This window comes from Puccinia triticina, chromosome 6A (assembly GCF_026914185.1).
Source record: "Puccinia triticina chromosome 6A, complete sequence".
NCBI lineage: Eukaryota > Fungi > Basidiomycota > Pucciniomycetes > Pucciniales > Pucciniaceae > Puccinia > Puccinia triticina.
Genome location: NC_070563.1, coordinates 961,700 through 989,614, shown reverse-complemented (window position 1 = coordinate 989,614; position 27,915 = coordinate 961,700). Strand labels below are relative to the sequence as shown.

At 49.0% G+C, this 27,915-nt stretch overlaps 7 protein-coding genes across 7 annotated transcripts; 5 read left to right on the top strand and 2 right to left on the bottom strand.

Annotated features, from left to right (window-relative positions):
- Positions 1-197: 197 nt before the first annotated feature.
- Positions 198-2,983, top strand: PtA15_6A119 (uncharacterized protein; the record flags this gene model as incomplete). Its single annotated transcript, XM_053169790.1, has 9 exons — positions 198-356; positions 441-535; positions 632-839; positions 926-1,153; positions 1,247-1,997; positions 2,082-2,324; positions 2,417-2,608; positions 2,705-2,859; positions 2,969-2,983. 9 exons carry the CDS (start codon positions 198-200, stop codon positions 2,981-2,983), a joined length of 2,046 nt encoding a protein of 681 aa, XP_053021046.1.
- A 1,960-nt stretch (positions 2,984-4,943) lies between these two features.
- PtA15_6A118 (uncharacterized protein) lies at positions 4,944-6,014 on the top strand (the record flags this gene model as incomplete). The annotated part of the gene is made up of 5 exons (XM_053169789.1): positions 4,944-5,005; positions 5,077-5,140; positions 5,237-5,421; positions 5,506-5,788; positions 5,964-6,014. The coding sequence occupies 5 exons, from the start codon at positions 4,944-4,946 to the stop codon at positions 6,012-6,014; spliced, it is 645 nt and encodes a 214-aa protein (XP_053021045.1).
- An 11,965-nt stretch (positions 6,015-17,979) lies between these two features.
- On the bottom strand, positions 17,980-18,290 carry PtA15_6A117 (uncharacterized protein; the record flags this gene model as incomplete). The annotated part of the gene is made up of 2 exons (XM_053169788.1): positions 17,980-18,006; positions 18,093-18,290. 2 exons carry the CDS (start codon positions 18,288-18,290, stop codon positions 17,980-17,982), a joined length of 225 nt encoding a protein of 74 aa, XP_053021044.1.
- A 559-nt stretch (positions 18,291-18,849) lies between these two features.
- Positions 18,850-19,406, top strand: PtA15_6A116 (uncharacterized protein; the record flags this gene model as incomplete). The annotated part of the gene is made up of 3 exons (XM_053169787.1): positions 18,850-18,977; positions 19,051-19,230; positions 19,304-19,406. The coding sequence occupies 3 exons, from the start codon at positions 18,850-18,852 to the stop codon at positions 19,404-19,406; spliced, it is 411 nt and encodes a 136-aa protein (XP_053021043.1).
- A 475-nt stretch (positions 19,407-19,881) lies between these two features.
- PtA15_6A115 (uncharacterized protein) lies at positions 19,882-21,179 on the top strand (the record flags this gene model as incomplete). The annotated part of the gene is made up of 7 exons (XM_053169786.1): positions 19,882-20,135; positions 20,284-20,358; positions 20,421-20,470; positions 20,537-20,715; positions 20,809-20,851; positions 20,942-21,029; positions 21,104-21,179. 7 exons carry the CDS (start codon positions 19,882-19,884, stop codon positions 21,177-21,179), a joined length of 765 nt encoding a protein of 254 aa, XP_053021042.1.
- A 945-nt stretch (positions 21,180-22,124) lies between these two features.
- Positions 22,125-23,330, bottom strand: PtA15_6A114 (uncharacterized protein; the record flags this gene model as incomplete). The annotated part of the gene is made up of 8 exons (XM_053169785.1): positions 22,125-22,245; positions 22,307-22,371; positions 22,446-22,570; positions 22,641-22,687; positions 22,757-22,766; positions 22,841-22,895; positions 22,952-23,022; positions 23,087-23,330. 8 exons carry the CDS (start codon positions 23,328-23,330, stop codon positions 22,125-22,127), a joined length of 738 nt encoding a protein of 245 aa, XP_053021041.1.
- Positions 23,331-24,925: 1,595 nt separating this feature from the next.
- Positions 24,926-27,435, top strand: PtA15_6A113 (uncharacterized protein; the record flags this gene model as incomplete). The annotated part of the gene is made up of 4 exons (XM_053169784.1): positions 24,926-25,379; positions 25,443-26,314; positions 26,390-26,527; positions 26,692-27,435. 4 exons carry the CDS (start codon positions 24,926-24,928, stop codon positions 27,433-27,435), a joined length of 2,208 nt encoding a protein of 735 aa, XP_053021040.1.
- Positions 27,436-27,915: the final 480 nt, after the last annotated feature.

Genomic DNA, 27,915 nt, shown 5'->3' with positions numbered 1-27,915 from the left:
CGAGCCAATCCACCTCCGGACCGTTGGAGAAGCTCTAAAACTTGTTCAAGTTTCATTCGCCGTGGTGCCCGCATACAACATCAATACTTACCCCCGAGCTCGCTTGTTGACCGTCCGGTCCCTGCACTCCAGCTTACCACGAACGCATTGCGAGGTTAAACAACAACCAACACGATAGCACCAGTTAATAAACCCACATGGCGATCGCACAGCCACCTTCTTTCGGCCGTGACTTACCAGATCAACTGAATCGAATCCAAAACGTTGTTCATGATCAGATCGCGTTTTACGGTGACGTGCGGGATTACTTCAAGGAGCGGGTAGCACTGGAGCGACAATACGGTGCTTCACTCCAGGTATCTTGACCATTGATTCCTTCAAAAACTCGTTCACAAAAACTCGATACCAAAAGAGCTCAACAATCTGCAATCTTGGTTCAGCTTCTAGTTCGCAAAGCCATGGACAAGCGTACGAAAAGGGAGGAAGCATTATCAGTCGGTCTAGAGACCAGTAAACCTTGGAATGGGACGAGCAGGTAAACACACTCCACCTTCTTCTCAGCAAAAAAGAAATCACACAACTGGCACAATCCCAGCTCTAACCAAGAAACTCATACTCATCTCCATACAAGCACTTTGGATACAGCATGGTCGAAAATCCTCTCGGAGGCTGATGAGGAAGCGTCAGATCATACCAACTTAGCGGAATCATTGCAGAACGAAGTCTGTGAAGTTTTGAAGACTTGCGAGAAAAAGAAGGAGGCTACAAGGAAGAGACATGTCGAATTTGGCGTGAAACTATTAGCTGAACGAGATAAAATATACCACGACAGGGCGAAGGTCAGCATTTTCTCAGTTATACCCTTTCTTGATATTTTAAGCAAATGAATACAAATTTATCTACTTAAACTGTTTTTGTCTTGCAGGCCAAGCAGCGCTATGATGAAGCCTGCTCCCTCGTCGAATCAACTAGAGTCAAGCAAGGTCAAGCGAAGGACGATCGACATGTTGAAAAAGCTGCTAAGAATATGGACGTTCATACCAACGACATGTTAAGTGCCAAAAACGCCTACCTGCTTTCTATCTCAGTGGCGAATGAGGTTAAACGGAGGTTCTATCATGTTGATTTGCCAAGCTTAGAAGACGACTTTCAGGTGTGTTCTGCAAATCTAGTATCTATACCTCTATTATCACCTAATAACCAAATCAAGTTTCTTGACTAATGCCTAGGGATTCGTATGTCGCAGTCTATCTGGTCATTGACAGCCTCAAAATTAGTATCCCTCTTAAAATCGTTCTCAACGTTGAACGGACGATGTTTGGACGCGCTTCGGACACATAATGAGAATTTTCTAGCTGCCACCAATACTATCGATGCCCAATCCAACCAAGCACTTTATATTGAATACAACCGACGCCCATTTACCGACCCTCCAGATTTCGTCTTTGAACCCTGTCCAATCTGGCATGATTCCGCTGAGTTTGCTCTTTCAGCTCCGGAACCTAAAGTCCTGCTGCAAAATCGCTTAGGCCAGGCACGGTCCAAGGCAACTGACCTAGAACCAACGATAGGGGCCAAGCGCCATGAAATCACCGGATTAGAGAATCTTAGAGAGGCCTACAGTAAAAACGAATCCCTTGGGGACCCAGACGAAGTGGTCGAAAACTTGCTTGAGAGTGTCCGCCAGACGATCACCTTGGAACTTCAGTACTCGGTCCTGACGAAAGAGGTTGAAGTCCTTGAGCAGACTCTCGGGGACGACCAGGGTTCTCAAAGGCCCCACAATTTCAAGTCTGCAAGCTTTGTCACACCTACTTCTTGTTGTCTTTGCAATTCGAACATATGGGGAATCACCAAGCAAGGCGTGACGTGCAAAGCATGCTCAATAAGTGCACATGTCAAGTGTGGACCCAAGGTCCCGTCAAATTGTGCTGGAAGTGCGCCCCTCAAGCGGAATGTATCTCTGGCCGCCCCCTCGGCTTCAGATAGTCGACAGCGTAGGTCGCCTTTCTTCTGATCTGCAAATATATTTTAACCGAGCAGCCCAATGTTGAAGTCCCTTTCCCTCATGAATTTTACAGAAGGCGTTGATCCTATCCCACGAGAACCGCAGAATCAATCAGGTTTGTCTAGGGCAGTCTCGACCAGCACTCGACCGGCAGCAGTGTCCAACGGTGGTGGACTCGCCCGGGCTGCTACCACTATTAACAAGACCGCCGCTCCCCCCATCAACCGAAACGCACTTCACCGTAGTGAACCCAAAGCGAGAGCCCGAATGATTTATGGCTATGAAGCTTCGAGTGGCTTCGAAGTCAGTGCTTCGGGTAGGTTTGATTTCCCTCATCCAACTCAACCCTTGAACAGTTTTTGGCTCACCTGATATTTTCCTCCTTGCTTGTCATTTGGCTAATGACAGAGTCTGAAGTCGTGACTGTGGTCTCCCCCGATGATGGATCGGGTTGGATCAAAGTCGAAACTTCATCCAATCAAATTGGCTTGGTACCTGCTACTTATGTTGAAATCGTCCCCACCGACGCTGCAACTCCTTCCTCTGCTCCACCCCGAGCGGCAACGGGACCTACCCCTGTCCCTACGAGATTGAAACGAGGTTAGTCGGCAACCACAAGCACACGAAAGTTTCAGTTTATGCTTATTCAAAACTGGCTTTGTTCACATTCGTGGGGAATCACAATTAACCTTACAGCCAAAGCGCTCTACAATTGGAACGCTCAAGCTCCAGATGAACATTCCCTTTCGGTCGGGGAGACAGTGACGTTAAGTAAAGGGGGCGAAGCTTATGGAGGAGGATGGTATGAGATTATCAAAGACAGCCGGAAAGGGATTGTGCCCAGTAATTATGTGCGTCGTTGTCTGTCCTGCTCGTCCATTTTATTCCGTCTTTTTCAGCTGTTTGTCTCTCATTGAGGTCAAAAAACTCAACCTACTGTTTATTTTACGTCCGCCACAGGTTGAACTGTTATAAGCCTCTGCTCTTCTTTCTTCCTTCATGGTATGTATCCAGGAAATGGGTGTTCCCTATCTGTCTCATTTTTCTCTTCCATTGTTTTCTTTCTTTCTTTGCTTGAAGCATAGTGGCATGTATGTAAAACAAGTGAGGGGTTCATTTCTCATTCCAAATTCAATCAAATGCACCATAGGCAATTGAATTGTTTGGCATGTATGGATTTATCTGCTATACACATCAATGCAGTCGGAAAAAAAAAATGAAGGTTTTGATTTGAGTGGAGAACTTCCTGTTGGCCAAAATTGTTAATTTAGATGGAATGGCTAAAGCTCATTTGCTGGTAAAAACTCAATCTCAATCAATTGTCACCAGCAAGTAAGGTTTAGAGTGCCCTTCTCAATCATGCTGTTGGCCACAGGACGCCCACCAGCCTTCTGAGCAGCCCCTCAGGATGCTATTAGTGCCAGCCATTTTTACATGCATGTGTCTTGTTTTGTCTTGAGGGCTCACATTTTGATCTGACTATATCTATTGTAAAAGCTCACACTATCTACTATTGCTCTCCTATCTTTGTTTTACGTATCAGTGCTGTTGCCCGATTGTTTGTTAATTTTCACTTTCAGAGGAACAAACATTGAGGAGAATATGGATAGCATTTCGCCATTGATCTTTCCCAACAATAGTCCAAGCGTTGGATTTAGTCGTGGATGAAGGAATAGAAATTGGCATAGTCGAGAGAATAAGAGACAGATCTGGTAGATTTCTTAGGAATGCGTTGAGGTGTTTTGAGAAGTTGTTGAATCTAGGCTGGTTGAGTGTCTCCAAATTAAGCTCTGCATCCAGCCTGAATGGCATCTTACTTGTGTCGGCGGTGAAGAGTGTGTTTAATAAAGTTCTCATTGGTTTGGTGAGTGGGATAGTAGATCTGGCCACTTCAACAGCACAATTCTTCTTCTTTCCATCGTCTGTATTATCCACCGGATCTAATGCAAGATTCGACTTCCTCCTTGGGTTCGGCAGGTTTGTTCGAATTTCCAGCGCATGACTGAGCCACATCTGCCTCCGTCAGCTACATTTCTTGAAGGAAACGAAAGTCGGATTTGGGGATCAAGTTGATTATCTTATTGAGTTAATGACCAGAATGAGCTGTGATCTTGAGTACTTCGTTCTTCTTATTGATTGCATTCGCTTGATGTTCAGAGTTGCTCGGATGGCTGCTTGAGAACTCCCAGGCTCGAATAAGCTGGACACAAGTCCTGCATAGTGTGCAAAGGTCACCTTCGATCACAGCTTTGATTGTCCGGAACAGATGAGAAAATCGAAATTGTTTACATGGGCCCAAGTAATGGTCATGGCTTTCGGCTGGTAAAGGTGACTAAAGAGCAATATAGTCGATCCCAGCGGTCGCTGTATCCAAGCTTGGATTGAGATTGAATGAGAGATCAAACGTCTATTCGAAGCTCGGATTAGAATGTCTTGTCGAATCGTGCAGGTCGAGTGCGAGTGAAAGAGAATGGGTTTGGTGTTTGATTCGAGGGAGAAAATTCGTTGTCATATCGTGCAGGTATGTACTCGATTTTCGGAAGGAAGTCCTTGAGTGTCAGATTTGTTTCGTTCGTGCCGGATGGTTAATCGCTGGTGTTTGTCCGCGAGGAATTCCAACGGATTGGCAGCCTGTGAGCCTGTTGATGACCATCGGCATCGATTGTTTTTCGTCGTTAGCAGGGTGCTCGATGTGCTTGTCTAAAGATAAGCAGGGCCAACTCGTGATTGCCCTCCTGAGTCTTGGTTCCGACCCAGCCCCGTCTCTGAAGTATGAACGTCCTTGCAAGCGATTATCGATGTTGTGATCTGTTGAGCCGGCAGTTGGAAATTTCGAGGTGAGAGAAGGGGAAGCCTCGAGCCAAGCCAACTTTCCCAGTGATTTTCACCAGCCAACTTTCAACCATCACCATCACCATCCGAGACTCAGTCCACGATGTCAAGCTCAATCAAACCTCAAACCCAGCAAGCTCTCCCACTGATCGACCTACGATCGAGGTAAGTCCATCTCCTCAAACATCAGCAGCTTCTTGAGAAACACTCCTTACTCGCTCCTTGGATTCGTCAAGACCTGCCTTGGGATTCCGTGTTCCTAATCCACCTCTTTGTAAAGAAGATCCCTCAAAATCATCGGTAAGACGACGCAAAGAAGAGCTTCAAGAAGTTAATCACTTCACCCATTGAAATATTGTTTTTTTGTTTGCATTTGACGTACCTCAAAAACCGCAGTCCAAACAATCGACACAGAACTTGACGACGAATCGGGCCACGTCGATCGCCAAGACACAGGACGAGATCGAACTGAACACATTGCGACAGAAGAAAGCATGGGATCTTGCACTTGCGCCGGCTAAGCAGGTTCCCATGCAAGGATTTATGATGTGGATGAGCGGGAGTGGTGTGCAAATCTTCAGGTGAATTCCACTTCGTCCAACTGATTGTTTGCCAACTCGCTCCGGAGGAAAAGAAAGAAAGAAACTGATACCTGACATGCGCAGTGTGATGATGGTTTATATGTTGATCAAGGGAGCGATCACCGCCTCGATCTCGGTCAACAAGACCTTCCAACCATTCGAATCCACCCTGTCGTCGACTTCGACCCCATCGCCAGCTGCCTCAAAACGGTCTGCGAAAGCTCCGAAGCCCAAATCGTTGGTCGCTCAGAAATTGACCTTCATAGCTTGTCAATCGCTCTTACTACTTCTCGGGCTGTGGAAAGTCAATGGGATGGGCTTGTTGCCCACTCGATTGTCTGATTGGATCATGTACGAACGGAGACCGGTCAGTGCAACCGACCCGGGATTCTTCATTTTCATCGGGATTGTCTGCACACTGATTTTGATTTGATCTTCTTCAATCTTTCTTCACTCTAATGCCCCCTCCCTCCTTCTATCCGCATTAACTGCTGGATGTGGCACACTAAATGGTTAACGGTTTCGGGTTGCGTGCGATTCAGTCATGGGCCCTTCGACAACCCATGGATTCGTTTACAGTCGTTATTCCTTGAAGGATTATTCTTCTTGTATATTTAATACTAAGTATACCAATGTAAAAGAACCAAACCTCCAGATCACCTGAAACAACTAGAAAAAGACGTCAGTTTTAGCTTACCAATGACAAGCCAAGGACAATTGCTGATGCCTCCTCCAATACAAGCTGCTCATGTGCTTTGGCTTCCGGCATCTTGACCTGTCCAGGAAATCTGCAACAACAAATTGCTCAACTGCCACCAGTTGACATGCGAGATGCGTATGTGTAAATGTTGTTCTATCTCCACACCCAACAGCTTTTTTTTGCACTGCCCTCAAGATCACTGAGCTGCCCTGGAGATTTGTCCATTTGATCCATTTGATCCATTGGTTTCAAACCAAAGATAATTTTGCGGTTATATTTGGTTTGGAACCAACAGCCCGGTTCACGTTGGGGCATTTTATGCCCCCGACTAAAATTGGTGTTGCTGATTGATAAAAATGTAAGCTTAAAAAGCTTAAAAATGGCCGTGGGAGTCTGACTTTCAGCAAGAGCTGACATTAGGGGGGTTCACAATAGGATAAAAATAAAACTTTAGAGCTAATTTTAAGGCCTTTATGAACAATTTTTTAAAAAATGAAGAACTTGCTCTGTTTCTCAGGGGCACCCAGTCCTGTACATCTTGCCAGATTTTTAAAAATTTGTTGATAAAGGCCTTAAAATTGACTCTAAAATTTTACTTTTATCCTAATGTGAACCCCCCTATTAAACAAGCATGATTGGAATTAAAATCTTGCTGGTTGAAGCCCAACGTGAACCGGGCTAATGGGACGGCAGAGCTGGATGGAGACTATTGGAGTTGGGTGAAGCTGGATGATCAAAATGGGGTGACTTGAGGGGGTAAATTAAGCTTACCACACACTTTTTACCAGTATTTCCCATGCTTTTTTTTAAGAAAAAAAAATGCCTTTTGCAAAATTTGGCCTTCTGGCTACATATCAGCTGACAAGACACACCAAGTTAAGCTTGGCAAGTTGTAATTTAATGATAAGAGTGGTTTGCTCAAGATGATTCTGTTGGTGGTTAAAGTATTGAATAGAGGCCAAGGCGGCTGTGCCACTGCTGATTTCATGGAAGAGTAATATTTTGTCAATTTTTGCCATGTTACAGCTGCCCTTGGCAGTAATGGCAGGGCAATATCCATAGTCAGTTTTTCTCACTTTTCTTTCTCAGTGCCATCATATTAATTTTTCCAGAAGGATTTTATCTGTATCATGCCATGGTAATGGGCTGAAGGCCTGTGACCTGTTCATCCCCATTGTTCTCTGGCACATGCATCAAATATTTGAAAGCTTTGTCAGATTTGGAAGAAGTAGCCACCAGTACTTTGGTGAACCTGGTGAGAATTTGGAAGGAGAGGGGCTCTTTGAAGATGGGACAGCTCAGATAAGGGCTTTCTTTGAGGTTCTTTGGGCTTGGCTTTGAAAGGGATCCTTTGAAGGGCTGTGATCACAAGAGGAAAGATGGGAATAAAACATCAATTGTTTGTTGAGAAAAGGGAGGTTGGAAAATTTTTGTTCACAGAGATCAATTGCCAAAGACAAAGAGTCAATTGGTTAAGGCAATGAGGTGGTTGAATAAAAAAACAATTTGGGGTGGAGCTAGAAAAAAAGTGTAGGGACTCAAGAAAGAGTCCTTCACTGGTAATTGAGTGGGTCTCAGGGGACTCATGAGGTGAGATTCTAGTTTAAAAGGTCTTTATTGCATTTGAACTTCAACATTGGACTAGCTGGGAGCAACACTGGGCCACTACACTAAAATAGTGGTAGCATGCCCTATCTGCTGTGAGAATAAAGGATGGTTAGTGGTTAAAAATGGCCCCTTTCTGCCTTCTTCAAGAATACATGTGTCTGGCCTGAGTGATTATGGATGTCTTGGCTCCGCACTGCTGATTTCGCCTAGCCTTCAGTGCTCCACAATGAGCCTGATTGATAGCATAATAATCCGCAAGTGGTAAAGCTCCACACTTTGCAAGCACAATTCCGCAATAGCAATCCTGTAAGCAAGATTGAAGTTCACATAAAACTCTTCTAATACTCTAGTACATCCGTAGGTTGTAAGTACAATGATTAGTAGTCAGTAAGATGATTGAAAAGAAAAAGAGAAGAGAAACCGTGAAACTCCACCCCCTTCCTTCCCTCCACACACATCTCTGTTCCCACCCAATTCCACAGATCTGACACTTTCCCGCACTAGTCTGTCATCTCCTGCCAATTTCCCGCACGTCATTGCCCCAGGCTCTGTTCCTCTCCAATGCTTGACCTCCCTTGTCCTCTGTCCCTCTCCAATGCTTGAACTCCCTTGTCCTCTGTGTAGCCCCACCAGTCAGTCTCTCACCAACACCTCTGCCCCAGCTCCATCCACTAGTGAAACCCACTTTGGCTGTCCTGGCTCACCTGCTGGCACACTGCTGCTATCAGTCCACGAGTTTGGTCTGCCGCAGTCTGGCCCTGCCCATCCGCTCTGTCCCAGACTGCGGTCCGCAATCCGTGCATTCTGTCAGTGGGTGACTTTCTGTGAGCTTTCTTGGTGTTCTTTTCTGACATCATCCTCATTGCTTATTTCACTGAAATGCACTCTGCGCTCAGCTGCTCTGTACATTCCCACCTGGGCTATCGCCAAGTGGACATTCTACCACACCTGCCCATATAAATCACCACACCGCTATTTTAGTTTTTTGTAGTTCCTAGCACAATGCCAATAGCAGTAGTATCACTACAGGGCCGCTGCGCTAACTGCTATCCAATATTTTAGTGATTAAACTAGAGGCCAAGGCGGCTTTGCCGCTGCAAACCCTCTGCTCCAGCTCCAGTAAATTTTTGGCCACATCCTTCAGCCTGCCCTTTCAGATAAGATTCAAACTTGAAAAACCTCCCTGGACCTTATAAAGGAACACCCTTCAGCTGAGCGCCCAGTATCACTGAAGCATTCTTGTGTTCAAAAGAGAAATTTATTTATAAATAACTGAGGATTTTTGAGACAGGAGAAAGTCTAGAAAACTTTGCCTGATGATTTGTGGGCAAAGAAATTTTCTGGTGCCATCAGGAGGTTCTGATGGGAGCATCAGACAGGACCTGTCCACCAGGCGCTGCTGACCTTACTCTTCTCTTGTCAATGGGTGGCAACATACACCAATCTCCAATGAATAGTGGCCAAGACTCCAGCGCGGCGGGAGGACTCTGGTTGATTCATTGCAGGTCTCCCGGTCTGTTGCCCTGCGTCGGTGGCTCGGCCCACCTCGGGCTGACTGTCCGCCGCCCAATCGCTCACCTCGTCCTGGGCTCCCTTGGACTGACTATCCGACAACAGGTGCCACCCTGTCGGGCTGCCGTGCGGATGTGGGGCAGCACGTTGTCGGGGTCTTGCAACGTTCAGTCTGCCGTTCTGTTGCCGGGCGGCCACTCTGTGGCTTGACCCACCTCGGGCTGTTTGTCAGCCGCCCCATCGTGCTTTCAGATGGGTGGGAGTTTTTCCAAAACATCTGATAGCATGATGGCTGTAACTCAGGAAAACCCTGGAAAACCTGCATCTCCAGCCACTCGCTCGAGACTTGAGCTGACAGGGTTGTCAAATTACCAACTCGGGAGCTGTCTTGCCTAGGCTCACCCGGGTTGGGATGATTGGTTTTTGCCGCCGGGTTGCCGTTGAGGCCTCCCCCAGCACAGTTTTTCCTCCTCATCTCAGAGCTCATGTGCGTTTGCCAACGGGCCGATCTTGGCTGCCCAAAAACATATGTAATCATACAACCTTGAAGAGTTGCTGAGACACTGTCCAGTGTCAACGGCCTGCCCCTGCTGGCGTCAGACATGCAACAGCGTTTGTCGACTGGCCGGCATACTGGCTGAAAACCTCGACAGTACGACAGCGGCCACCATCAAAGTTTAGCAGAGGTTGGGGAGGGTCATATTGCCGGCAAAAACAACCAACAAGCTGAACTCAACGTTCTCCCGTGGTGTAGATCAGATTGGGGAATTTTTGCACTGTGCGGTTTAGTAAAGATTGGGAACCGTCAGCTGGTTTGAAAGGGTCATGGTGGTTGACCAAAGACATGAAGCAGGTATGGGCAGGGAGAGACGTACTGAGCCAAGAGGCATGAGGCCTGTGCCGCTTGAATCTGTAATTCGACTATCTATTGATCAAACCTTAAAAACATATAAATCAGCATTAGTTTTTGAAACAGAATTTCCCAGGACAAGATTGATGAGGTTGCATAACAGGATGACAGAGGTAGAATACTTGGACAGTTTAAGGCTTGGCCAGCCCCATGGCCACAAAAACGCGGATGAGAACCGCTGGACCCCTCATTGGCGATACTGGATGGGGAACGCAGTGGCCAACTTCTTTGATTTTTTTTGTGTGATATTCAGGAGAGATTGTCATGGTATTTGGATGGGCGCGCTGAGCGTTAGCGCCAAGGTCATATGTACATAGGGGAGGCCTGAGCTGGGCAGGAAGAAAGGCTGAATGAATGGTCGCAATAGAGACTGGCCACGGGCGAGGCGGTGGAGATACGGTGAGGGGCAGGCAGTGGCGAGTGGTAGCTACCAGCGGCAAGTTGGGTGTGCTTGGACCTTGGTGACTGCCCCGGCGGCAGGCACCTTCCAAGTAAAGATGTACTTCATTACCATCAGACCAAGGGTCTTGTGGACCCAGATGACAATGAGTGAATACGCCTCACTGTGGCACAATCTGCTGTTCGGGTTCGATGTACATGTATGTAGGCAGTGCCACGCAGGTTGAAGATACAGTAGCGGTGGGGCTTCAACAATAGGCGGAGTCGAGTGGAAGGGCAAGGCTAACCAGAGTTGGATATAAAAGCCAGTCCTGATGGGTTGGATTAATCCCCAGGGCGTCCTCTGCCGCTGTAATTCCAGCGTGCGGTTTGTCCTCACCCCCTCCGCTGTTGCACTTGCACAGTTTGAGGGGCTCTACTTGGTGGCCCCCCCTTGCATAATGCCTTCAATGCGGCGCGCTGGGGGTCATCCTCTCACCATTTTTTAACCCTGCTAGACAGGGATGGATGGTGGGCCACGGTGCATCAGCTTGCTGATGTTAGGTGGCTGGGTGCAGATTATTGTTTTGTTTTTGGTTTTCATAGATTTTTTTGTTGATTTTGGCTTTTGTAGAGGGAAAACCCTTCATGTTTTTTGTTCTGGAGGTGGTAGAGGGGAAACCCTTGATTTTTTTTTGTGATTTTTGGGGATTTGTAGGGGAAACCCTTGAATTTTTGTTTTGTGATTTCAAGGCTTTAATAAACTTGGATAGCACTGCTAGCAGCAATAGCGCCAATAGAGGCCCCTGTATTCCCAGGGGAGCCCGTTAGTGGTAGCATTCAATCACTGACTGCTAACAGAAAAAATGATTGTCAGTAGTGTAGCTCCAATACGCTGTGGAACTCCTGAACAAACAGAAAAGAGCTTGGAGGGGAAATAGACAACTAGACCAGTAATAATGTATTTTGAAGCTAAGGGTGCTGTTGAGGCTGACCTCCTGACTAATGCTGGAGTTAGAAGAGATTTACACTAAGAAAAAGAAGAAAGAAAATTTGTGGCTTGGGTTCTACTAATCCTTAGTGAGCTCTGGTAGTGGGAGAGGAGGGGTTTATGCTATCAATGTCTAGTTGGAATACCACAAGCTGGTGGATGAGGTGAGGCAGGAGTTTGATGAGAAAAATATGCAAGGTGATGTATGTATAAGAGCAAAATATGCAAGTGAGTATATTGCTTGGGGAGAGCTGGGAGAGACCAGTTCTCTCTTCAGTACATACAACACTTGAAGTATTGAGGAGAAAGAGAAGAAATGGTGGGCCACTACGCTGCGGTAGAAATCAGCTAACTGCCAATTGCAGCGGCGCAGCTGGCAACAAACTCCCTGAATTTTGCAGTCCTAATTGACTGATCCCTCAGGGAGGCTTATAGTTCAATTCACGCAAGGCAAGCAGTTGAATGCTGCAAAACAGACCATGTTGGCTGAACTGTCCTCAAAATGGAATTTTGGCTCTGCATCTGGTAACCAGGATGTCCTGACTCCCTGATTCAATGGTCCTGCTGGACCATTTTGATCAGGGAGGCTCCTAGAATATTCTCACCATTTTAAGTGGTTCAATGCTGCGGAAAGGGCCGCGTGATCCGTTGTTAGCTCATTTTTTGGTGTAGCGTAGCGGCCCACTGTTGAGAGAAGGGAAGGAAGAAAAATACTCACCGAGCAGGAGAGAAAAGGTCTCTGCCAGAGTAGGAGAGAAAAAGACTTGAGAATAAGTACTTGTCTGTGCAGTATGGAGCTTGAGACCTACGGTGTCAGACCATAATCAGTGCAGTGAGGGAAAAGTGCTATAGAGCTGCCCTTGTGGCAGTCCGTAAAATCTCAAGCAAAAAAGGATAAAAAAAAATCATAGTGTAGGTGGGTGGGATTTGTTTGAGATGACAGAGTGACTGAATACCCTTGGCAGATGTGTAGGAATTAGAATCAGGGGAATAAGGTCCAAAAAATGGTTTTGGAGAGGGGGAAAATGGATAAATGTCAGCCACAGAGTACATGTCACAGTACCTTACACGTACCAAGTACCTGCAATTGTTCACATTACATATAGTACATTCCTTTTACGCCTTTATCACATATGTATATCATTAGATACAAGGTTGAGAATGTACTCTTGTTATACATTACATTACAGATAACCATAATTAAATAAAGTTACCACAATGCAATGTTGTTATGAGAGTTAAGTTATGTACAAACAGTAAGATTACAATCACCAGGAAAAAAAAATAGTCACTTGATGGCAAGTGACATGATGCAGCTTTGGTTTCTGCTCCAGAGCTGCTCCAAGTCTGCTCGACCAGCACTTGTAGAGCTTGCAGGACTGCACCAGAGCACTCAATGTGGCACAGTCAGCTGATCCTAATTTTTTCCCAGGAACAGCTGATGCTCATCATAAGCTGAGCAGTAGGCATTGATTGAGCCTGGGCCAAAGCTGAGCATTGGCTGAGCCTGAGCCACAGCTGAGCATTGGATATTCCAAGCCTGAAACAAATCCAAGTGTCAGCTGGACCAAGAATATTCCAAATCTGGAGCATCAGCTTAGCCAACAATGGTCCAAAGCTGAGCATCATCTTGGAAAAGGCTTGTGCAGAGCTTAGGATCAGCTGGGACAATACTGTTCCAAAGATTAACACCAGCTGGGCCAAAATTTTGCTGAGCATTGGCTGAGCCAATGCTGGTACAAAGCTGAGCATTGGCTGAGCCAATGCTGGTACAAAGCTGAGCATTGGCTGAGCCAAGGCTGTTCCAAAGCTGAGTACCAGATTTTTTGAGACTATTCAAAAGATTAATATCACCTGAGCCAAGGCTGGTCCACAGCTGAGCATCAGGTGAGCCAAGGCTGGTCCACAGCTGAGCATTGTCTTAGCCAAGGTTGGTCCACAGCTGAGCATCAGCTGAGCCATGGCTGGTCCACAGATGAGCATAAGCTGTTACAGGAGTGGTCAGACTCAGAATCTGAGCATTGGCTGGGCCAAGATTTATCCAAAGCTGAAAATCTGCTGAGCCAATACTGGCCCAAAGCTGAGCATTGGCTGGGCCAATGATAGTCCTAATCTGAGTCTAAGCTGAGCCATGACTGGAATAAAGCTGAAAATAAGCTGGGCCAGGACTGGTTCTGATATGGGCAACAAAGCTGAGCATGAGCTGGGCACCAAAGCTGAGCATAAGCTGCGAGCTAAAGCTGAGTATCAGCTGACCGGAAATGGGGATCAGTGGTGCCCAGCAAAAACTGAGGATCTCCTGTGGAAATTCTTAAACTGGTTAGATGGTGGGTAGATGGTGGGTAGATGATGAATAGATGATGGGTAGATGGTGGGTAGATGGTGGGTAGCCCGCTGGAGCTGGCATGATGTCACTTGTCATCAAGTGACTATTTTTTTTCCTGGTGAATATACTGTAACATTAATGTAAACGTGAAATACCCCAAGACAGGTATCATTCATTTATCCCCTGTTACGCCTCATTCCCTAATTACATAAAATATTGGTTATGATATACATACATACACAATACATGATGTAATCTAATTCAAAAGAGCACTGAATGGAATCACTGATCCCTATGATCAGCTACTGACCACAGCCACTGATCTAGGATCAGTACACTACTGATCATTACACTGCCCTGATCATTTCCAATGTTGATCCTCATGATGATCTGCTTCCAGCTCCCCCCTGGTCCTGCAGCACCTCCAAGCGCCTCCAATCCCCTCCTGCTCTTTTCCCCCTCTATATCAACACGCCCCCCAGGACTGTTTATCCCTCAGAATATTATTACAGCAAAGTTTAACTCATACTATAGTTAAACAGTGCTTTCATTCTCACCCATCTTTCAATTCAGGAATAACATCAACTCTTGATTACCCTTACCTTTCTGTAAGTAAAACCATGAACCCAAGTTGAGTTATTCCTTGGATCAACAAAGGGTAGTTATGTTACATTGTGTTATCCGCACAATTTTGGTAAAGTAACTACCCCCGTTATCCGGGGCCCCCCGTTACTTTACTAGTAACGGGGTCATTTTAGGCCCCGTGTGTAACGTAACGCACCTCAGTTTTGAGGCTTGTTATCACATTATCCCCCAGATAACGCAATAACTGACCATTCAAGGCTTTTTTAGACTCATTTTTTGACCGTTCTCAGGGGCTCCGGGCGCCTGGTATGGAGCTCTTCTTGGTGCTAGGCAGGCGGCAGCGCTGGGAGGGGAAAAGGTGTTGTGAGACTGCCCTCTCGGATGGTCCAGAAATGGGTTGTGAGGATTCAAAGTGATAGCTGGGGGGAAGTGGTTCTGAGGTAACATTGAGCTGTGGAGTCTCGACAGCAGTTGTTGGTTTGGATGTGTGAGGATTCTGGAAGGGACTAGGGGATTGGATGAAGGACTCAGACTTGGGATTCTTGATGATGATCAAAAAGGTGATGCCCTTATTCTTGGATCAGAATGGCATACCGCTCCCTTCCTCCAAGTTCTGCAAACTTGGACTCAGGGAGGCGACCTGTCACATGAATTTCATTACATCCTCCGCGCGCTATGCGCGCACACACACACCCAACAAAACAGCAGAGAGAAAGAAAGAAAAGAACAAAGACCAAAGAAAACACAACACAAAAGAAAAGAAAAGAGGAAACAGAAAGAGAACAACCAGGACCAGAGAGGGAGAAAGAGAAGGGAGAATAAGATGAAATGGAAATCATAAAAAAACATAGAATAAATCCACAGCAGATGCTGTGTTAGGACCAAGAAGGATGGAATGGAAGTGGGTGAGAGGGGAGACAGTGGAAAGAAAAGAAAGAAGTTTGGGGATGGGAATGGAAAAGTGGGGGGGAAAGAATTTTAAGGATGAGAAAGAGATAGGGAAGGGGAAAGTCCTTCAGGATCTTGAAGTCTTGAGGATGGGTGAGAATCTTGATGGTTTCTTTTATACCTTGATGCTTGCTGAGTATCTTGATGATCTTGCTGGTTGCGGCAATGCTCCTGACTTGCTGACCACAAAATGGGTCACCACACCGGATAATGCAAAAAGCATAAAAAAAACGGCTTGATGTGGTGCAATAACATAATTGCACCACCGTTACGCATAACGTGTAGATAACACCAAAAACTCTGTTACGTTACCGTTATCTACGCGTTACGTGTAGTGTAACTACCCTTTGTTGCTTGGATGCCTTTTGACACCTTTGATCTGGATGCGCCTTCATTGAGCAAGCCTCTCAGTCAGGATTACTGATAGAGTAAAACCTTTTGAAGGTCTTAACACAAACCCATTGGCACATTCTTGGCATCTTACGCTATCATCTTGCTAGTAACAATCCTCTCAGACACGGTTAGTTACCCACAGGCTGACAATAAACAAGGTTCAAACTATGCAGATTGTGGGATTGGATGCCAGAGATGCGGAAAGAAATCAGGGAATTGTCTCAAAAACTTGGCAGAACTCAGGAAGAACCAGCATCATGATCAATAATTCTCAGAAAGTGATGATATCCTCCTTTGATCAGGATGAAATTGTATAGGGACCTTTTCCAAGATCACAAGGAATTTGAACTACAGTCTAAGGATGAGTGGTGTGCGTCTGACCCTTGTGTTCAACGCACATTGGCCGCTATGACAACAACAAGCCCCTAAAACAAACCAAACAACCAACACAAACACTGTATGAAAATCTGAAAATAAATAAATAAACAGAAAGGAACTGCCAAGGCAGAGGCATTCCACAGAACACCAGAAAGATAAGAAACAAGTGTAGTGAGAGATCAAGGAGAAACATAAACAGAAAAAGAAAACCAAAGGAAACATAGACACAAGAGTGTGGTGAAACTGAACCTTAATTGGTTTAGGTGGAGTCCAAACCTTGAATATATTGGAAGAGCCCAAGGCAGAGCTTGAGATCCTGATCCTAAAACATCTTGAGGGTAAGCTAATCCTGCAATCCGCCACATGTACCGGTCTGAACACCACAGCTGGGTGTCACGTGATGCTGTGACCCTTTGTGTGAAACCCAGTCAATGGTGGGGGCTTCACACTTACCCCCTTAGTATATATAAGGTTGAGGTGGCACAACTAATAATCATTGGAAATGAATAGAAAGATTTAAAATTTAGCAATGGACTGATCCTACTAGTTGTGTATGGAGAAAATCTGAAAATCACCATGATTAGTTGGCTGTGCCAATGGAACAAGTCTAAATTGTTGACCTAATCCTAAGGGGCTTGAGTACTGATTGAATGATTCAGGTGAGAAAGATTCATGAGGTTGACCCAGATGTCCAGGGATATGATACAGGGGTTGGCTTTCTGTCTCTGCAGGAATGAAGGGAAATGGGGGTACTGGTACAGATGCATCATGTCTACCATGATTTGGAAGAGTGTTTAAATTGGAATGATGAAGCGTGGTGGAATCAGCATGAATGATTGGGCTGATTGATTGATCTAGTGCAGCAGGATACACTAGTGAACATTGATTGAAGGGAAGAATGACTAGTCAGTGAGCATAAAATTCATAGAGATTGGAATGATAACATTGATTTGGAAAATTGAAACATTTTGATGCCCTGTACTGACTAGATTGCTTCTCCAACATCTGATTGGTCGCTTCTGCAATTCCCATCAGCTTATCCGCCATTTCTGTCCTGTCATCTTTGATCAACCAAAAAATGAAGATACGAGGTTAATGCTAACAAATAGTCAACAAAAACTGCTGATAGCTTGATAGCCTGAAACCCACCCATTCCCGCTTTTCCTGTTGCAGACAAGCCTCCATTGGGATCAAATACTGAAGTTGAATCAGAAGGAATATGTGTAGTGATACCTGATGTTTTGGGACGCGGTGCTGCCAAGGGAGACAGATCATCACTGGGAGGCAAAGGGCCTTCAACAGTAATTGCAGGCGGAGTTTTACTAGCACGCAACGGTCTTTCATCCAGAGGAATAGCAGCTGGAGGAGTTGCAGTTATTTCGTCCGGTCTGATTATTTTTGGATTGGCTGCTTCAAGTGCAAGATAAAACTCGATCAGTCAGATGTTTAGCATCATATTGGACAGCTGAAGACAGTACCTCCACCCCCGCAACAGCCAAAAAATTTTCGCATCAACGGTGCACCACTAAGACCAGAACAGAACCAAGACAATTGGACGGTAAGGATGATGAGCCAGCGCCCGGAACTTGAAGTTGTAGCAAGCTTCATTGATTTAATTGCAACTGTAAATAGTTGATGTTTTTTGTAAATAGTTGATGTTTTTTGTAAATAGTTGATGTTTTTTAATGAGTTGAGGAAAACCAATGGTGTACTAGAGGACTAGGAATCTGAACGAGAAAATTTGTGTTTTTAAAATTGTGTTGGCCAAGTTGGACGTAGCGTAGCTGCTCACTGGTACAGGGATAGCGTTAAGAGGAAATCTGGCAAACCTACCGAAGCAAATATTCATATTGGAGCTGGGTGAGCGAAGCGAAGGTCAGACACCTCTCCTACCGTATGGTAGCATGGGGGTCGATTATACCAATGAGCATCAATTACTTACGTTGATTATAATTGCGGGACGCGTGCCGGGCCGATCGACGTTGCTGTTTCCGTGCCGCTCAATCATATTACATATACCTCGGCAGCTGTAGTAAGTCACGCCGAGATCGCCTTCGCCGAAATCTGCTTTGGACCTCGATGAGGCATCTTGGCCTTGCGTTAATGGACCTCCGTGATGCATCTTGGCCTTGCGTCGCATTCAAAAGTGCAATTCGGTAGCGCAAGGCTCGCTCGACCAGTCACTCTATATTGGTCTTGTCTGTTCGGCAGTGGCACCGTACTGTGAGCGAATAGGCCGGTAACACATTCTGTTCCAGCTCTCAAATACGGTCCTCCGAGTCGTGGAATGCTCTCCTGCCACTGAGGCGGGCAGTGCCTGCGGTTTCGGGTTTTGTGGGAGCTGTTTTTCTAAACTGCAAGCTCGGTGACGCCGGCATTGTAAACTCTAACCGGGCCCGGAGATTCAAGCCCGAGGCCCCGGCCGGGCTTCAAACGGTCCCAAGAACCGCGCGTTCCTATTGGTCAGGATTGGCAGTGGTGTCATCTTCCGTTCAGCTCTCGCGGCGCGCTTGGATGATCCCAACTGCGCGTCACGGCCATGCTTTGTGGTGATCTGGGAGGGAGAAGCTTGGCTATAAAAAGAGACACTTCTTCCAGTCATCTGTCTGCCCCCCACCAACCACCTCAAGCCATCCCACCTACCTCGACACAACCCCTCCAACTCATTCCCCCAACAAGCCTCACCAACCCCCCTAACAATGGCCCGCACCAAACAGACTGCCCGAAAATCAACTGGTGGCAAAGCCCCACGAAAGCAGCTTGCAGCCAAGGCGGCTCGCAAGTCTGCCCCTCCCGCCGGCGGCGTCAAGAAGCCCCACCGATACCGGCAAGTAGCTCTTCCCTCCCCTGTCTCATCCCCCTCAACCTCTCCTAACCCATCTGCGGTCTCCCTTACACAGTCCCGGAACTGTCGCCCTCCGCGAAATTCGTCGGTACCAGAAATCAACCGAACTCTTGATCCGGAAACTCCCCTTCCAGAGACTCGTCCGTGAAATCGCCCAGGACTTCAAGACCGACCTCCGCTTCCAGTCTTCCGCCGTCATGGCCCTTCAGGAGTCTGCCGAAGCCTACCTCGTCGGGTATGTCTCCCCTGCTCAGCTACAACTCTCCATTACACGCGGGGTACTGATTCTTAACTCCTTGATCCCCTAGTCTATTTGAGGACACCAATCTTGCTGCCATCCACGCTAAGCGTGTGACCATCCAACCGAAAGACATCCAGCTGGCCCGACGCCTACGCGGCGAACGGTCATAAAATTGCCATCTTTTCTCAAAAGTCCTTCTTCTCTTAATTTGGTCCTGTCCTCAATTCTTTCTGTCTGATCAAGCTGTTGTAGTCGTTTTTATGCCATTAAATCTTTAAAGAAATCAATATCACCCTGAGCTATTCACTATGTACAAACACCAGCTGTGCTCGGCCGCTCGCCTTGATTGCGGTATCCAAGTCCTTATCAGTTCTTGTTTCAGCAGACCCAATGCCACACGCTCGCATAGAGTAAGGCAACCTGGTACGCATGTGCTGGCTTAAGTTCACCCACCCAGACCAGCAGTACATTGTATTATCTTGGCAGTTGACACTTTGCCCACATACAGTTACAAATGAATAAAGCCTTCTGCCCTGAATCTCAGACTCCTTATCTCAGTAGATAAACATCTTAGGAAGCGCGTAACATTGAAGACGTCTTTGCCCCAACAGGTTTGGGAAAACAGTGTTTATGCATACTGTATTCATGCCCTCGTCTGTCAGCCGTTGTCGAGCTCCAAACGACGCGGGTCTGGGGACTCGCGCCGTTCGACAGCCCGCCCTCCCGCCAAGACGGCCGCCAACCACGGACGCAAGACCACCCCAGCAGACAAACACACCGCACGCATCACTCACCCGGCCTGCAAGAAGAGAAGGACGAAATGAGCTCGCCGACTCCCCCGACATCGGGGCTCCTGGAGCTCATGCACATCATCGAAAAGCTCAAGACAACCAAACGGAGTGGATGGGTCAGGCTGGGTGTCCCAGGCCCGGAAAGGTCCGTCTCCCTCTGCCTCGTCATCACCTCTCCCCTTTCACACGCCCTCGAGCGCGCCATGGAAATGCGGCTGGCGTGTTGATGCTCATCTTCTTCTGTCTCCGCGTCTAGTATTTCTGACCATATGTATCGGATGGCTATGTTGGCGATGCTTTCTGAGAAAGACGCGCAGCTCGATATCTCAAAGTAGGTCCCTATCCCTTCCTCCGCGAATGTAGAGGGAATTGACGCGCTGTCTCCTCGAACAGATGTGTGATGCTAGCGCTAGTCCACGACCTTGCGGAAGCAGAAGTAGGAGGTAGGTGATCGACTTCGGCAGGGCTCATGAGCGCGAAATGTTGATGGGAGGTAATACACCATGCAGATATCACACCACACGACGGCATTTCGCGCGAGGAGAAACACAGGAGGGAGGCCCTGGCGATCGAGAAATTCACCGCGGATCTCCTGCCGGCCCAATCGGTGGCAAGCCAGCGTCTTAAATCCCTGTGGTTGGAGTACGAGGACGGGCAGACTCGGGAGGCCAAATTCGTCAAGGACCTTGTCCGTTCCCTTCCCCATCTCCTCCCTGATTATCCATAGGGGAAAACAACAAATTGACTTTTTCGGCTTTTCTCATGGCTCGTCTCTCATCAGGACCGCTTCGAGCTCGCATTACAGGGCGTAGAATACGAGCGCAGTCAGCCCCCCTTTTGGCTCTTGCAGCCAGCCGATCATCGGTCCAGAGCCGCCCGACTGAACGCCCGTGTTTGTTTTGACTTGTTTTTAGGAGACAAGCTGGCGTCGATCCAGACATTCTTCGAGACGACGGTGCCGCTGATCAAGCATCCGGAAGTGGCCGGCTGGGCGCACGAGCTGTAAGCCCTGACCGAAAAAAAAAGAAGACGACGTTGTTGAAGTTGATTGATGACTTTTTGGATTGGATGTGTAGGATGGACGAGCGGGCATCGATCCAAGGCTCGGAGCCGTTCGTGAAGGACTATAAGGACGTCCGTCCCCTGCCTTGAGCACCACTGAAGTCGACCGTCGAGCCGCCCATCGACCACTCCTTTTTTCTCGACTACGCACTATCCTATATACCATACGCCTACCAGAAAAAACAAAAACTGTCCACATCCTGCTCCTTGATCCTCATCGCTCGATGGCTTAGCCTCTCGGTATCAGCTTCAGCTCGTCCTTTTGTCTTCTTGCCTCCCCCCTTTTTTTTTCTTCGTAAATGTTTGATGTGTGCATTAAATGTGTGATTAGATCTCCACCCGTCGTTATCATCTCCTGCCTGGACCCGGTCCTATTCAGTTTTTGTTCCATTGCTTGATGAACCCCAAGAAGGGTTTCACCATCGTTGTATAGAGATTTAGACGATTTTGGTGATTATTGCATTATCAAGTGACAAGATCGAACTGCCATCACTTGTCAATAATATCCTCACATAGCCTCCGATCATGTTCCACCAATTCGAACCTCAGATCATCCATTGATCCTTACACTTACACATGCATCCTGGGCCAATTCTAGTACTGTATCTTAGGCAAGTATTTCATAAAGGGAGCTCTGAAGATCTTATTTCTGCTCTGCAGGAGCATAAAAAGCTGACCGAAAAGCAAACGGCCATCTTTGAATGATCAGAAATTAACAGAATAAACAAGAACATCTGGAGAGAGAGAGAGTGTGTGTGTGGGTATTCGATGAGTGTAAGTGAAGAAAGAGGGGCTCTATCGGTCTATTGAGGATGCCTGAGTGATTGTGAGAGAGAGGAAAGGGTATGTGTTTCTATCTGGTCAAGAGAAAACAAGGTTGATTCTATCCGTTTGCGGGGCATGGGTTGGGCCGGCTTTGCAAGAAAAAAGAAAGGGCAGGCAACGGAATCCACGCAAAAAAGGGCACTTCTAGAAAATCCGAAAGAGAGAGAGTATGATGGTGAGGAAATGAGCGGGGGCGGGGTTCCAGTGTGATTAGTTCTCGGCTGCTCCGGCGGCGAGGGCGGGGGTGTTGTTGTTGAGGGTGGCCAGGAAGCAGTTGTAGCCGAGCGAGACGAGGTTGAGGAAGGGCGGTCTGCCGTAGACGGGGACGAGGCTATGGATTTTTAGTGGTGTTAGTGGGTATTGATGAATGTGTGTGTATGGGTGTGACTCGCCTCATGTTGATGATCTGTGCGGGGCCGAAGATGCTGATGTTGGTCCATACGACGGTGGAGTAATTCTACATATTTATTTATTTATTTAAATAGTCAGTGTCAGTGTGTGCCAGTTTGGCTGTTGTGGGTGCGAGCATACTCTGTCGATCCTGGCCTGGATTTCCTTCCAGGTGCGGCCCTCGAGGAGGCCCATGCAGGTGAAGAAGTAGCAGGTTGCGAAGGAGGTGAAGAGGGCCATGTCGATGGCTACCCTGCACAGCACGGCTGCTCGCCCGTCTCACGGTCAGTGTTGCAGTGTGTGTGTGTGTGAGAGGGGAGTATGTAGACGGCGTACTCTTGAGGGTGGATGAGGGGTAGGTGATCCCGCTGAGCAGCTTGTTCCTGTGGATTGTTGTATGTGATTATGGATGTTGGATGGATGATGGTGGTGGTGGTGTGGGTGGTACGGACCATTTGTAGGCTGTTGGATGTGTGTGGAAGAGATGGTCATGAGCCGGTGGTCAAGCTAGGGAGTCAGTGAGTCGGTTGGCGTACCGATGGGTGCCCAAGCCAGACTGCCGTAGGTGATCGAGCGCAGGGTGCGGTTGAACTGGGCAGATGGTGGTGTCAGCGCAGGCTGCTGGGGATGGTCAGTGGCTGGCTGACGTTGTGCTGGGCCCATGGGCGCCGGTCGATAAGATGCTGGGAGATGGCATCGCCGAGCGGGAAGACGACGGCTGGGAAGGAATCCTGCTCAGCGGGGGATTACATATCGCGGGTGGGGGTTGTGTATGGACTTACCGGCAGTGGCCATCTGGGTGGGCAGGGTGTGGGTCTGCAGCCGGCGGAGATATGCGCTTCCCAGCCGAGCGAACACCATCCTGCTTCTGGGCTCCTGGGTGGTTGGCTGCGAAGGGTGTTGTATCCGGGGCGCGAACTCAAGTCCCCCCTGCATACATATCCGGGTGAACGAAGTGCCGCCGACCGCCGGGCGCCGGGCGGGATCCACTGCCGCCTCCGTTGAAGGGGAGCACCGGCGTAGCATGGCTGCGGCTCTCTCTCTGCGCAGCCTGCCTGCCTGCCGCTCTCGCTGTGCACATGGCAGCATCTCCAATAGCTGGCTGGCCAAATTCCTAATTCCACTGACAAACTAACTCTTCACCTGTCTTCCATGTGGAGATACTCCGCCAGCACAAACCTGACAGAATCACGGAGCAGCCCGTGCAGACCCCTGAACCAGTCACAATCAATAGCAGAAATGAGTGGGAAGTGGATGGGATCCTGGACTGCCACTAGTGGGGGACCCTTCAATACCTTGTTGGTTGGGCTGGATTTGGACCGGCGGAGAACTGGTGGGAACCAGAGGCAAACCAAAGAACTGCGGAGACCTATTGGCAGAGTTTCCCGGAGGCAACAGCCAGACATCAACGGATGCAGAGAAGAAAGTGAGAGGGCAAGCTTTTTAATGCTGCCTGTGGATAGAATGCAGAGCCAAGAGAGGAGGAATTTTTTGCTTAATTTTTGTATTTTCTCATCAATCAGATTCAGAACAGAGAAAGGGGAGGGCTGGGCATTAAAGAAACCAGGCATCTACTATGCTATGGTTAGCGTGCAATACTCTCATTTAGAGGGTTTTTTAGAGCCGCAATGCTCAACTAAATTGCAGCAGATGGACTATTGCAATTAAAGCTAACTCAGATTGGGCAAAAAAGTGCAATTTTCATTGGTGTTAGCGGGTTGGTATTACACTAAAAATTACGGCCCCAGATTATTAGCAACAAGCGCTACACTACTTTTCTAGTGGTGCTAATTACATTTAGCCTAATAGATGCATCATTGATTAAAGGGAGATAAGACTATGAGCTGTAGTGCAGGCTCTGTAGGGCAGACTCACATGTACATAGCTATCACGTACATTTCACAGACTGCACATTTATGGTTCAAGAGGTTGGTGATCCTCCTCATCCTGCAATCTATCATATTGGATCCAGAACCCCCAATCCCAGACCCATCCTTCCATCCATAGATCTGAATATAACAGTCACAGCCCCAAGTCCAAGCATCACAAGTCAGGTTGATTCTTGAGTTGACTCCACATTAAAGCTGCTTACAACGGAGATTCTTTCCCTCCTGGAAGATTGTTTGAACACAGGATGCTAGAGTGCCTTTGGAGCAGAGAAGATTGTCAATGTTGGGGTTGCAGGGTCAAGGCCTAAAGGGAGTGGCCAAGATCTTCCTCCTCAGCAGTGTGGAAAGAAATGTGGCAGGTGATAAGTCACTGCCCAAGTCAAAGAGCTGTGGCCAAGGGTCTAATGTCCAAGAAGTTGGTGATTGGGTTGGTTGTGTGTGATACAAGTGGTTTGGCATACATCCTTTTTGGTGGCCATTTTTTGTGAGGGTTGTGAAATAGTCAATCTGTACCTGGCAGACATTTCAAGTGATGATAGTTGTGGTCAGAAAATGACGCTTTTGTTTTGCTGGAGCAATCACCCAGCTAGCTGTATACATAGATTCAAAAGAGGGTCTGGTTATGTAGCTCCTTTTTCTGTTTCGGGGGTTTCCAGGGGGCTCCCCCGGGGTTTCCAGCACACCATCGTCTCCGCTCGCCCCACTGCCAGCCGATGGCTCTCCCCCCACAGCATGGTCGCCCTCACCATCACCCCCAAGCACGGCAACCACACCCGCTACTTCCCCCACGCCGGCTTCCTCGGCCTCTCCCCCGTCATCCTCGCCGGCCACGTCCACACCAGACTCGAGGAGGACAACCAGCCCCTCGAGGCGAGCCGGCTGGTCGTCCGGATCCGATGCTACGAGGCCGTCGGATCCACCCTCTCCAAGGGCACTCGCCCAGAACTGCCAGACTCCTTCAACAAGCTCTCCAACCTCAACGTCCTCTGGCAGACCGAACAGACCCTCTGGGCCGCCAGAAGCAGCGCCGGCTACGAACCCCTCGGGGACTCCAACCGCCCCTGGAAACTCACCATCCCCACCCATGCCGTCGACCCCACCCACAACAGCAACGCCCAGCAATCCTGCCCAGCCATCGGCTCAATCACCTACAAGACCTGGAGATCCTGGTGGCAGGTCGAAACGGGTAAGCAAACGATCTCCAAAACCGAAAACACACACATCTGACTGACCCTCTCTACTGCTGCAGTCATCTATCATAAACCAGCGGGCATCATGGGCTCCAAATTGATGAAATCACATCCACTCTATCTCATCAACTACCGCGAGGCCGAGAAGTACTACAGCAGCCCAGAGGAACCCACAACGACCATCCAGAGCAGCAACTCCAGGATCAGGTACTCAATCACCTCACCCACCGCCGTCTGCTGCGGAGACGAGATCCAGATCAAGATCCTCATCGGAACCAAGCCACCACCACCACCACAGCAACAACAACAACAACAGCACCCCCACCATCATTCACCAGCACCAGCAACATCATCATCCAGCTCCGAGAGTAGCAGCGGCGAGCCCGAGCTGATCCTCAAACGCTTACAGGTCTCCCTCGTCAGACGCCTCGCCATCGAGCTCTTCAAGCCCTCGCCCTCCTCCACACAGCCCATCCCAATCGACCACAAGCCATGGCGCCTCGCCCGCCACCTCGCCAACCCCGCCCTGCGCCCCATCAACCCCTTCGCCTCCGCCTCCGCCCCCTCTCCATCCTCCATCCTCACCGCCCCCCTCTCCTCCGAACCCCTTACCACCCCCACCAGCAACAGCACCCCGCATTCTATTGCCCTCGGTAGCAATCTTAACGCCAAGAGACAGTTCACCACCGTCAACACCCTCATCACCAATACCGAAGGCATCTCCAAATCCGTCCTCCTCAACCATCTGGATCACCACCAGCCTCACCCTTCGCTCCTCGACCAGCATCAGCCACAGCATCCGCCGGCCAGATACGAGTACGGCTTCCTCGTCAAGCTCAAGGTCCCCCTCGTCAAGTCCAAGTCGCACTACTCGATCGGCGAGACCTGCAAGACCAACCTAGCCACCGTCAACTTCTCGTTCCAGTTCAAAGTAAAGTGCCCTCCCCCCTCCCCCCTTGGCGCTCCAATAAACAAACTGACGAGATGATGTGGGCTGTGGACACAGCTGTCGATCAAGAATAAGGTGACCAACAGGCTCGAGACCATCGACCTTTCCGAGCTCAATGTCGACGTCTTTTCCATCTCCAAGGCCGAGATCCAGGGCGCCCTGGGCCAGCTCAAGAAGATCAGCGGGTCTGGCTCCGCCACCCCCGGCCCCGGCAGCGGCAGCGGCGGAGGTGGGGGCGGGGGAGGCGCCTTGGCCGTCCCCCCGGGCTCCCATCCTCGACGCCCGTCGCCAGCCCGCGTCCCCCCTGCCCCAATCTCCCTCACACCCCGCCCCCACCATCTCCACCACCACCCACACAGCTTCCCCCCCGTCGCTTCGTTGTCGTCGGCCCCCGCGTCCACATCCGGCTCGGCCTCGGCCGCCGGCTCCAAGCCGCCCTCGCCCAACGACCGCGCCCCTCTCATCCCGCCGTTCGTCTTTCCCCGCGACGACCTGTCGCCTCCCCCGGTGCCCCAGTAACGCCCGCCACTTCCTTGTTCCCGCCCCCGGGTCGCCCGGCCGATCGTGGCCTTCTTGCGCGACGAATCCCCCCGCCCCCCGATTTCTTTCTCCTTTTCCGCTACACTCATACTCAACACCAGCCCCCTCGTCATAGACTTCTCTCCTGGCCATACCCTCCTCACGCTCTCTCAGACACGCCCCTCGTGGCCGCGCCGTCGGCCGTTGTCTCCAGCCCCCGCCGTCTCCGGCCCGTTCCCTCCAGCCCTTCCGCGCCCGAATATCGGCACGATCTCCCATACGAGGATGGCGTGAGCCTCGGAGGTCGTCGGCCAGGCCGCCACCCATCCGCCGCTCTCCACCGCCACCACGTCCCGCTTGCCCTCGCCTCCCGCGCTCTTCCAGCCGCGCCCTGTCCTTTCTTTCCCCGTCCGCTTGTCGGCCCCCTTCTCCCCCTGGCGACCCTCGCCGCCCCTGCTGCCCACCCAGATGTACCATCGTCCCTCTTTTTTTCGTTCACCTGTCTCTGCTTTCTCTTTCTGGTAAAGCTCCCTCCCGTCATCCATACACACATCGCCCGCCATCTGCGCCACCTGTCTCCGTAATTCCCTCGTCTTTCCTATCCCCTCTTTTGTTTTGTTGTCCAAGCCATTCCAACCAGCCCCGCACGGCTACATGTGTGTGTGTGTGTGTGTGTGTGTGTGTGTGTGTGTGTGTGTGTGTGTGTGTGTGTGTGTGTGTGTGTGTGTGTGTGTGTGTGTTTGTGTATCTCTAGCTATAACTCGAAGTAATTGAACATCATTCATCCATCTCGACCGCGTCTGCCAGAACCATGCCTGTTTCAGTCGTGGTTCATCTCTGCGGTTGGCATGTGGATCTGTGGTGTGCAAGTCGGGGGCACGCTAGTGTGTTCTGGGGGGGTGGTGAGATGGAAGTTCCCAGGCCTCCAATCTGCACCACCAGGGGAGAAAGTGTGGCACTCTCCAGAGAGTGCCAGACAGTAACTTCCTTTAGCAACCCTGGCGGGTATCAAGCATGTAAACATGTGTGACACATATGCAACTTAAGCTTGTGTCAATGGGAAT